This window comes from Grammomys surdaster, unplaced genomic scaffold (genome assembly GCF_004785775.1).
Source record: "Grammomys surdaster isolate TR1022 unplaced genomic scaffold, NIH_TR_1.0 213, whole genome shotgun sequence".
NCBI classification, from domain to species: Eukaryota; Metazoa; Chordata; class Mammalia; order Rodentia; family Muridae; genus Grammomys; species Grammomys surdaster.
In genome coordinates, this window is record NW_021604658.1 from 149,078 (window position 1) to 161,108 (window position 12,031).

Consider the following 12,031-nt stretch of genomic DNA (forward strand, 5'->3'; position numbering starts at 1 on the left):
ATCTAATCTGGATCCCTACCCCCACCCTGGGCCTCATTGAGAGTGTGTGTACCTGAGAGAGCTTTGTTCTGGATATGAATGAAGTGCATAAAGGAGGGGGCCCAGTGAACAGACCAGTGCTGTGGTCCATCTGTGTACTGCCCTTCCCTTAAGCCCATCCAGCAAAGATTGATGGACCCAGGCTGTGTGCTGGTCAAAGTGTACTCTCAACTCACTGTATCAGTCGTGGCCCTGTGTAAATAAGTTTGTCTTCTACACTGTAATAGTAGTGTGTGCATTGGGTACTATGAGGGCACTTTTAGGGCTTCCTGAAAATTCAAGACTGAGCTCATCTTACAGTTAAATTATACAAAGCTTAAGGAAAAGAATGTATCAAGTGGAAAGAACAGAATGTGAAAAATGCAGACTGTGAGTCTCAGGATTAGGAAACAAGAAGTAATTTGAATATGATTTGAAATGAAGGAAATAGCCAGGAGAAGTGGACAGGAGGCAGATCCAAGAGGACACCGGCTCATGAGATGAACACAGTTCTACCCCATGGTAAGAGTTTGAAAACTGCAAAACAGATTTTGAAATCTAATATAAAAGAGATTAAAACATTTCCCCTGAAAGTAACCTGTACAGTTGCTTCCAAAAGATGGTCTCTTACCGAGCCGTAGTTGAAAGAAGCATTTACCTTAAGCAAACAGTTTGCCAGTAAGCTTAGTAAGTTTTTTAAAATTCTGATCCCTATATAGCATAATAGTAATATTAAAATATTGGGTAACTCAATGTGGTTATCCTTAATCACTTAAAAAAAATATCAATAAAATAAATCAAACCAGAGCCTGGTAGTGGTGGCACACGCCTTTAATCCCAGCACTTGGAAGGCAGAGGAAGGTAGATTTCTGAGTTCGAGTCTGACCTGGTCTACAAAGAGAGTTCCAGGACAGCCAGAAATACACAGAGAAACCCTGTCTCGAACCACCACCCCCCCAAAAACAATCAAAACAGGAGATGGATATAGTGAAAGTGATTTCTTATTGTCATGTGTTCACCATAGTTCTTGAGAGTTAGCATTCTGTGTGCTTAGCAAATACTCATCTTTATGACAGCCCCGTGAATAATACCTCTGATCTCTTTGCAGACAGGAAATTAATCTGAATACTACTTGCCCCTAAAGTCACACAGCAAGTAGATGTCAAAGTTAGAATTTGAAATCAGTAGTTCTGCCTCCCAAGACAGCCAACACTGTCTGCTGCCTTTGATTAGAGGCAGAATACTTCACATTCTAGAGCAGACATTTTGGGGCAGTCTTCAGGGAAGAGGAGAACCATGTACCATGTGTCACTGAGTGTCAGGGGATTCCTGTTTTTTTTTTTTTTTATGAGGTTCAGACTTTAGCCAGCTAAACTCCAGGAACATTTCATGGACTTTATTGCTGCCAGGCTGTGATGGAATAGGCATCTCAGAAAGACAAATGTTTATAGACTCACTCAGGCTTCTTAGAAGGCTCTGCTGTAAATTAGTGACCGTTCTAGATACTGTTTCCAGATGGAGAGGTTGTAATTCTTTCATATAGAGTGGATCCCTAGTGTCCATTGTGAAAAACCTGTCTGGATGGTTCTGAGAAAAGCTTTTGGTTAAGAACCACCATCCCTGTGGAGATAAGCATCTTGTTTTTTCTATTTTTAGTTTTATCACAAAAGCTTGGAATGTAGTGAGCACCAGTAAATGTTTAAACTGATGGCACATGTGAGATCTGACTGCTTTATATTCAGAATGAGGGTAATAGTAGTCATTAGTATTCACGAAATCGTCAGTGACCAGCCAACTCCATTTTCCCAGTTCTCACTTGGAAATGTCCTTTGCAGAGCCAGGCACTGTCTTGAGACCTAACTTTAAGTAAGAGTTTCCTTTTCTCTAATTCTTCTGCTGGGAATCAGGTGAATAAGTGTAGCTCTCTTCCAGAAGCCCACTGCTGGTTTAACTCTCTGAAAGTGGTGCTTCAGCAGTGCTGTAGAGAGCCTCACATCCCTTTCTGACACTACTTACCCTGCTTTAACCTACCAGTCTAGGCTCTGAGAATTGGGCAGTATGCTGTAGATCAGAAACTTCTGTAGTTGGGAATTGGAAGGCTAGAAGCACAACTTAACAAGAAAGTAATTGAAGGGATTCTGAGAGATCAGAGAGACTGTTATCAAGGAGGCACACCCAGGAGATGGGGAGGAGGAAGCAAAGGTGCTAGTTACCTTCAGAAAAATGAGCTGGTGGGAAATGTGGGGACTGCGAAGGAGTTTCCTCAACCACATAGCCACAGTTTTGATGAAGAGTTAGGTACATAGTGGGATAGGAAAGAAAGGAGGATGGATGATGGGTGCCTCCATCTGCCCACGTCAGCGAAGCTTTGTAAAGTAGATGGGAATGAAGAGAGCCACAACCAGACAGTGTGCAGAGAACAAGAGACTTTGGAGCACTCAGTCCTAAATGCGATAGCTCCATCAGATCCCCTCCCTCCCAAGGATCAGGATCTATGTGGAAGAGGAGGCAGAACTGTAAGATCCAACACTGGTGGATGACTAAGGAAATGGTATCTTCCAGACACCACAGGACTGGTGCATGTGTGAACTCACAGGATCCTGCACAAGACCTGCACAGGCTCAAGCCATTACTGGTCCCAGCACTTGAGGGTAGATGGACCAGAGTTGTTCTCCTAGCCAAAAGGCTATCTGCAAAGGGGAAAATTAGTTTTCTCCAGTGGAATGTCATTGGATATATCAGCCACACTCCAGGGCAGGCCCATGTCAGGAGTAGTCAGTGGACATACAGCTCTGGTGTTTTTGTGGGCTTTTATTTCATTTTGCTTTGTTTTGGCTTTTTTTGTGTGGGGGTGGGTGGGATCTTATTGATCCTTTGCTTATTTGTTTTGATTTTCACTTTTGTGGGGTTTTGTGTTTCTTGGCTTTGGTTTTTTTTATTTTTGTTTCTTACTTGTTTTGTTGTTGTTTTTGAAAGAGAAAGAACAAGGTTGGGTAGGTAGGTAGGGAGGTTGGAAGGCTCTAGATATGCACTTTTTTTTTTACTTTACTTTCTCATTTGTTTGGTTTTGGCTTTTGAGACAGAGTCTCTGTAGCACCAGCTGGCTTGAACTCACAGCGTCCCTTCTGCATCAGTGCCCTGAGTGCAGGATTATAGGCATTAGCCACCTCTACCAGTTTCTTTTACTTTTAAGAGCAAAGTGAGAAGGAAATAGTCTTGGATAGCGATCATGGACCTTGCCCAGAGAAGCACTTTGCTGCAATGCAGGGAACACTGGTGAGGAAGTCGCTGGTGGAGGGTTGGAAGAGCAGCTCCCTCTCTTCCCACCTTCCATGCTCCGGAGCCTGCTGTAGGACTCAGCCTGTTCCCCCATGCGTTCATTAGTGTTGGCTCCCCAGTGAAAGTATCTGCTGTAGCCTATTTAAACATGGTCTTACCACCACACCGTGGTGAGACCATAGCCCGGAAGTGTTACTGTGAGAAGAAAACTTACTGGTTACCTTTAAAGCTTTTCCTTGTAAACCACCAGGTTTACCAGTGCTTGAGCCAGTACGCTCTCTTTGTGGTAGGACCTGGAAAATAGATTTGTCAACTCATCTCTTGGAAAAGTTAAGAAGCATCTTGTAGCCTCTAGTTTTTGTGGAAAAAAAACATAATCAAGATTGATTGGAAAACAGAGAAATTTGAGTTTGAATCCTAGTGTAGTCTTATGACCTGGGTGTTTCCTTTCTTTAGTTTCCTTATCTATAAAGCAAGAAGGGAATGAGACCTACTTTGTTAGAATGGTTATGAAAAGGAATAGAAATGTCATTTCGGAGGAGGGCTGGAGGACCTGAATTCCATCCTCAGAGCCTAGGTCGAAACTCAAGGTGTTGTGGCACATGCATCACAGAAGTGGAGACGGCCAGCCAGCGTAGCCTAATTGGTGAGCTCTAGATCAGTGAAAGACCTTGTCTCAAATGCGGTAGACAGCGTTTTGAGTATGATACCCAAAAGTTGCCCTCTGACCTCTGCATATTCATCATAATTTCCATGTGCACACAGAAGTACTCAAGAATTTAAAGTAATTTTTTAAAGTTGAAAAGACACAACTACAGAGATTATCCTTTGTCTAGAGCAGTATTTCTCAATCTTTCTAATGCTGCAACCCTTTAATACAGTTCATGACCCCAACCATGAAAATATTTTCGTTGCTACTTCAGAACTGTTATTTTGCTACTGTTATGAATAGTAATGTAAAACCCTCTAAAAGGATCATTCAACCTCCAAAGGGGTCGAGACCTACAGGTTGAGGATTGCTGGTCTAGGGGGTGTATGCCATAGATATTCTTCCTGAAGAAAGATGTCTTACAAGTGGTCACAGTTATATGTTGGTAAGTGGGGAGGGATGTGCTTTACAGTCTGTAGGCTGTCATGTGTCGATTGGGCGGCCTGCACTGGCTGAAATAGGAAGTAGATTTCTAGACACAAACCTGTTCTCTCCTCCTCCTACCTGGCTCCTCATTGATGTCCACATTTTTCCATTTTACTTTCCTGCCAGGTGGCTGTTAAAAACAATATTGATGTCTTCTACTTCAGCTGCCTCATCCCACTCAATGTGCTTTTTGTAGAAGATGGCAAAATGGGTAAGTGTGTCCTCCTGTCCTGCTAAATATACCTGTGGCCATCATCTCAAAGGCAGGCACAGCATAGCCCTAGAAATACAGACCATTTAAAATGAGATTAGTATATTCTAGTGCCCCAATAAATAGCTGATCATTGGTCGTTTGTCAGTTGCTGTTCTTACTCTGCCTCCCCAAATCTCAGTACCACTTACTTACCTGACTGACTCAACCACCTTGCCTGAACAAAAGGTGAGAGGGTTGGCTTTGCCATATATTATCTGTGTGGTTGTGGGCAAGATGCTTAGACTTTGTGTTTTAGTTTCTTCATTTGCAAAATGGAAGTTGTTTTTTATAATCAGTCATTTGTAATAACCATTAGTCTCCTATCCTACCCCAAGGTAGCTATTGACTTTTCCCTTCCCTTACTTATGAAACCACCATCCAGCCAGGACGCCTTTACTCCCAGCCCTAGAGGCAGAGGCAGGCGCATCTCTGAGTTTGAGGCCAGCCTGGTATACAGAGTGAGTTCCAGGACAGCCAGGGCTACACAGAGAGACTGTCGAAGGAAGGGAGGGAGGGAGGGAAAGGGTCACAAGATGTGCCCAAAGTCATCCACAGGAATACAAAGAGCCAAAACTAAACTCTTAAATGCAAACTTTCTTCCAGTGTGTATTAGTTCAATCAAGAAAGGCTTAGTGTACGTCACCGTTGCACATCAAACACTTTGCTCCACTCCTAGCCTGCTCCTAGCATGGCAAGGAAAACTAGTGGAAGGCATCAGGAGACAGAATACTGACATGTCACCCTTCTCCCCTTCCCATATAGAACGCCAGGTCTTCCTTGCAACGTGGAAGGATATTCCCAATGAAAATGAACTCCAGTTTCAGATTAAGGAATGTCATTTAAATGCTGGTAAGTAATAATTGCATTCATTTTCATCTTAGTAAGTGAAATTAAATATTTAAAGTTTTTCTTTCCACATTTAACATGATTGTTGTGGATTACTTGTTAAATGCATTACTCTGCAAATCTCTCTAAGGCACACACCTGTAGTCTAACAACTCAGGAGGATGAGTCATGAGAATTACAAGTTCCAGGCCAGTTTTGCCTATATAATGAGCCCATCTCTTACAAACAAACAAAAAAACCAACACACAAACACACACACACACACACACACACACACACACACACACACACGGTGGTTCATGCCTTAAATCCCAGCACTTGAGTCAGAGGCAGGCAGATCTCTGTGAGTTCAAATCCAGCTTTAAATCTACATAGCAAGTCCCAGGCTAACAACACTATACATTGAGATCTTTCTCTCTCAATACAAAGGAAAACAAACAAACAAACAAGAAATTAGATATTTTGATGTAAGGCACTAAATTACTTACAGGCTATAAGAACTAGTAAATTAAAAAATAAAATGAATAAATAAATAAACTAGCCCTAACTTCCATAAAAGCCTTGGTTTGTTCTCAACATCACAAAATTTAGAAAAATATGAAACAACCATAAGCCATAACTGGCCTGTGTATTCTACTAGTCCTTCAGTAGTATAACTGTCAATCATAATACTTAACTATCCTCAGCATCAAATAATTGACGTGATAATTGAGGATAGTCACCCTCCTAAGACTTGAAAGACTATTTCATCTCTTGTATCAGCATTTGGCATTGGAGGAAATGCTGTAGTTAGAATTCTACTTATAAATAAAGCACATATTATCATGGTTGATTAGAGCTTAGCTGATAACCTTTGTTGTTACTTCCTTTTGTCTGCTTTCATATAATACTAACCTTTTAAATCAACATTAATTCCTAAACATTTTATAGTTAGTTTTGTAGCTATAATAAAATACAAAAAGGTAACCCAGGAGGAGAAACAGCGGCAGCTGACCTTCAGTCTTTCTTTCCCTTCCTCATTTACCCCTGAGCCTCTCTCCCCCCTTGCATCTTCCTCCGCTTCCCCTGAACAGTGGTGGACCTCCTTAATGGGTTTTCCAAGGACTGCCATTCTCCATTGCGGCTGAAACAGAGCACTGGAGAAAGGAGATACTATACAGTACAGAAAGAAAAGATCTCTCATGTCTTCTCACCTCAACTTTCTGTACTTAATTTTAGTTTTTTGGGTCTCTATGTTATATGTCTCTTCTGTATTCAGACAGACCTTTACATGTAGGGCTTTTGAAATCCAACTGGATAGATAGTTATCAACATCTTCCTATGCTGGCTCTTAAATGTGCTGATCCAGTCAAGCCTCCAAGACATTCAGGTGGCTAAATGCTTGCTTGAAGCCTCAGACTTAAAAGACAACCTGGCATCCTTTGAGGATAGATACTTTAAACAGAGCTTGCCTGTGGTGAGGTTACCTCACATCTCCTCCACCTCTGGAAGGTGTTTGAGGAGAGACTCTTATAGTTTCTGTTACTATTAATGAGCTGATTGTCTTCATCTTGTGGCTTTTCAATGGCCAGTGCTGCTATCTGTCCCTTCCTTCCTTCCTTTGAAGTTCACTGATCAGTTAATAGTGAAATACACTTGGTGAGCATAGCTTTTCATAGAATGGACCATTGCTCTGGAAGTGGAAAGCCTCTGCTGTAGAGTTCGTGTGCTGGTGGCCAAATCCAGTGTGCGCCCCATGAGGAGTCAACCTTGTACCCCATTTTAACAGAGACTAGCTCCGGGCTAACCACTATCCTGTTCTAGTTGATCCAACAATGCATACCTGAGAATACCTGTTAATAAAAGGTGGGGAGGTTTCCCTATAGTAATTAAAGTTAGAAAATGCAGCATATGGTATTCCTGTGTATTCACACACTGAAGGCTCTGTAAGTCCCACATTAGAAAAACCCGTCTGACTCAGTGTTAAATGAACTTACTGGCTTGTAGAACTACAGGTCACAAGTGTTTGCTGTTAACACCCAGTGGAACTCGGCTGTTCCTTTCCTACAGAGAGTAGGAAATAACCAGAGTAATTGGAGAACAGTTTTGGTTTCAACGATCCTGTGTGAAAAGGACAAAAACAGAATTTGGTTGACCAAGGACTTTGTCTGGCTTGCCAAAATACTAGAAAGAAAGGAATTTGGACTGTGCCAAAGTATGTGGCCTTCCTCCCAGGGAGGCTGTTTCCTCTGATGTAGTCCTCATGGCTGACTCAGTTTTGAAAACTACCATGGCCTCATGCCAGTTTGTCCTGCACATGTGCTCCAGATGCGGTTGAACTGGTTTCCTGGTGGCACACATTGTGGCGATGGTGCACATGGAGCATAAAAATCGCCAGTCTGTCTTCTCTAGATGACCAAGGTCATGTTTCATGCCAAATCCCTGCTAATTTTGCAAGACCACTTTCTTTGGCTAATCTTTTCTAACTCTTCCTTGTCTCCACCCAAGGTATGAAATGCACTGGCCTTTACATCTCCTCCCTGTCTTGAGGACTCTATTAACAGGAGCCTTTGCAGGTTTAGTGCCTTCTGATTCAACACCCTGTGTCTAGCTGAGAGCTAAAAATACCATCCTTTCCAGCTGATCTTCCCTAATCACAATAGCACCAACACTTAAAATAGCTCCTCTGTGCTAGCAAAGACATTTGACAGATGGAAGGAACACTCTGGGCTTCAGGAAGTCACAGCCTTAAAGGACTCACCAACATAGCAGCGAGCTTTTCCGTTTGTTCTCTGAGCTTTCTAGACAAGGAAAAAACTCTCTGCAAGTCTTAATAATCTTACCATAATAAAGATGTGTATGGTGTGGGTGTTGATGGTGCTGCTGTTTGTCGTAAACACTAGAAAGGCACCAGCAAGACTTCTGCTTCCCAGCAGCGAACACTTGTACAGGTGTGTGGTGGTGGAGGTGGTGGAGGTGGTGGAGGTGGTGGAGGTGGTGGTGGTAATGGTGGTGGTGGTGGAGGAAGAGGAAGAGGAGGAGGAGGAGGAGGAGGTGGTAGTGGGTTTTTGTTGTTGTTTTGTTTGGGTTTTTGTTGTTTTGTTTTGTTTTTAGTCAGGATCTCACTGTGTAGCCCTGGCTATCGTATAGACCAGGCTAGCCTCTAACTCATAGAGACTTCTGCCTCCTGAGTGCTAGGATTAAAGGTCTTTTTAATGTCTTACCTTTTAGCTACGTTGGGGACTCTGAGGGGTCTTGAAACACCACCTTAGGCACACAAGAGGTAGATGCATTTCCATCCATATCTAAAGTGAGGTACCTGTGGCAAGCACTTTTACTCAAGAGAGCTCAGACGCCTAATACAGATCCATTCTTGTTTGCCACTGTAGTAAAAAAAGAGCTACTTCTTTAGGCATGGGCGCTAACTGAGAATGAGTTAGATTTCCGTTTTATTGTGGCTTTCCTATGCTTTGGTACTCTTCAAAAATGGAAGCTTTCCTAATTGGCACTTAACTATAGTTCTTTACCCCAAATGATTTTTTCAGTCATTTTCAGCAGTATTTTTTCTGAAATGTTCTTTTTAGATTAGCAGTTTTGAACTTGCTAATCCATGCCCCCAAAGAACCCAGATACCCAGATCACAGAACCAGGTTTGTGGGAGGAAGAAAGTGAATGATAAGAAGTCACATCTTGAAGTAAATCATATTTGACCATTATCCTGCTTTGGGACAGGTCTCAGTATCGTCCCCCTGATCTAGCATCATTTGTAGACACTGAAGCCTCTGACATCAGACATTCTCAGAATCTCACAACTTCGAGAGACTATCCTGTATGCCAGGAGCTCATCTATGTAAAACAAACTAACTGATGTTTGACTGAGAAGTCTGTTCCAGTGTGGCTGGATGCTGCCAAACATCTGGCTCTCTCTACATCTTTTCCTGCCTCATCCTCCTGGGTGGAGGTTATAGGTATGCATTACCAGGATTTGCCATCCCTGATTGCTACACTTACAGTAAATATTCAGCCCTTAAAACATCAAGCTCAAACCTAAAACTAAAATGTATAAGGCTCAGGCTCTTGTCTGATATATTCAAGGCACCAGGTTCAGTGTGTTACACTGCAAAAATTAAATTTAAAAATTGGTCAGATGCGGTGATAAATAATAATATGCTTAAGACAAATAAATAAAATATAAAATAATAAAAAATTACATACTTTGTTATAGAACCCTCCTTCCATTGTACCTTCTGATAGAAATCACAGCACAAGCAGAGCCCTGTTCTTCCCTATCATCTGTTACACAAATGGTGAAGTCATAAGTCTGCAGGCATCTGGGCCTTGATATATGGATAAAACACATGTGTGCCTTTGCAACAAAGAAGATTGTTCAACAAAAGCACCTGCCCTGCATGATTTCTGCTGTTCTGGAAAATAGGCAAGCACCTTGAAAGTTAGGAAAAGCTTTTGCAACTTAAAGCAATTCCCTGTGTGTTAAAGACAGCCCTTTCAAAAAGCATTAGCCAAACTCCAGCTGGAAATGTTGCTTAGCAACCCATTAAGTTGCAAGAGCACTTCACTGTAGGAACCAGAGTGACAGCAAGAGCTCTCTGCCCCCCACCCCCAAGAGATGACTGACAGCAAAGAACTATCTGCTGCACTCTCCCCCCACACGAGATGATTGCAGAGTTTATTGAGGCTCTTTCCTCTAGCACTGTTGCATAGAGGCACTTTTTGGGTGTGGGATAAAACCACCTCTCTCTATTTCACGGGTCTGGTGTCTGCCTGCATATAAGTCTGTGCACCACATGTATGCCTTATGCTCTCTAGGCCAGCAGTTGAATGACCCTTTCACAAAGGTCACATATCAGGTATCCTGCATATCAGATATTTATATTACAATTCATAGGGGTAGCAAAATTACAGTTATGAAGTAATAACAAAATAAATAGCTAGGCAGTGCTAACTCATGCCTTTAATCCTAGCACTCCGGAGACAAAGGCAGTTGAATCTCTTGAGTTTCATGGTTGGGGCATCACTACAACATGAGGAACTGTATTAAAAGGTCACAGCATTAGGAAGGTTGAGAACCACGGCTCTAGACAATTGTGAGCTGGGAGTCGAATCCAGGTCCTCTGGCAGAGCAACCAATATTCTTCACTGCTAAACCATCTCTCCATCCCCTAAGTTGTAACTACTCTCCTTTGATATTAATGAAAACTTTAAAAGGCAACAAATTAAGTAGTAACTAACTGATTAAAAATGCTTAATGAAAGACCTTAGTACTGCCGTCCCCAGTGCTGCCTGTCTGGGTGTGGAGGACATCAGTGAGAAGCACCTCTAACACCAGCTTTTATTCAAGCAGATGCTTAACCCTGTGGCTTTAGTAGCATCTCTAGTGGCAAGTCAACCCAAAATTCAAATACAGACACCTGAGATGGTGAGAAAACCAGTGATAAAAACCTGAGGTTTCGTGTGCGGAGATCTTACCACTCATGGGGTGAAGGCGATCATGCTTCCTTTCCTAGAGACCACACCAGAATATACTTTTTTGTGAGAGTTTAGTTCCTGGACTAGGCTGAGTAATTTGAATCATCTGAAGCTAATTAATAAGGAACTAACAAAGAAGCTGTGTTTATCATCATCTCCAGTCCTTTTTTTTTTTTAAGACCGAGTTTCTCTGTGTAGCCCTGGGTGTCCTGGAACTCATTCTGTAGACCAGGCTGGCCTCGAACTCAGAGATCCCTCCTGCCTCTGTTTGCCCCTGTCCCTGCCCCCTAAGTACTGGGATTAAAGACACTAACACATCTGGCATGTCATCTCCATTGTCTCTGACACTGCAACATCTCAGACAGAGAAATGACCTTTAATTAATTCTAGAGCATCGTGTCTCTTTGATGCTGTAGACACCAGAACTCCAGCCTGTTCTTGCCCTGAGCTTGGGAGTTGCAGAAGCATAACCCACATGGCAGCTGGGATCTGAGAACGTAGCAGTCATTTCACACGGCTTCGGGCCTCTATGTCTTTCATTAAAGCACTTTGTTTCCTTGTGTGTTTGAAAGCATGGTTTTTTTCCAGCATCTAAAGAATTTGTTTGCCTGCTTTAAACAAAAATTAAGTATCCAGTTTAATAAATCTGACTTGAAAAGACTTGTGCAGCTCTGTCCTTTTCTAAAGCTACAAAATGGAGGCCCACGTGGCTCACAGTGCAGTAGTAGTGACTTGGGAAGTGTACATCTGATCATCAGTGTAACTCTCCCGGTTGGGGAGCAGTATTTCAGAATGAGGATCAACACAGAGTCTGTATGAGGAACAAGGGAAAACAAGTTAATGCTGGCATTTGTCTTGTGCTGACTGGATGCAGTGTTGAACAGCTGCTCCTCACTCCTGCTGCCGTGACTCCCACCATGATGGGCTATACCCCGAGACTGTGAGCCAAAATAACCCTTCCTTTTTTATGTCCTTTTGGCCAAGGAACGTTGTTACAGCAGTGGGAAAAATAATTAACACAAGGATTTAGTTTA

General features: G+C 42.4%; 1 protein-coding gene across 3 annotated transcripts in view; it reads left to right on the forward strand.

The window, feature by feature from the left end:
• Ap2b1 (adaptor related protein complex 2 subunit beta 1) overlaps nucleotides 1-12,031 on the forward strand; it is a 99,114-nt gene that overhangs the window by 81,359 nt on the left and 5,724 nt on the right. For all 3 annotated transcript variants that reach the window (XM_028772353.1, XM_028772354.1, XM_028772355.1), the window contains 2 exons: nucleotides 4,559-4,643; nucleotides 5,448-5,534. In XM_028772353.1, the coding sequence (XP_028628186.1) occupies nucleotides 4,559-4,643; nucleotides 5,448-5,534 (172 nt within the window). The remainder of the gene's footprint in view (nucleotides 1-4,558; nucleotides 4,644-5,447; nucleotides 5,535-12,031) is intronic.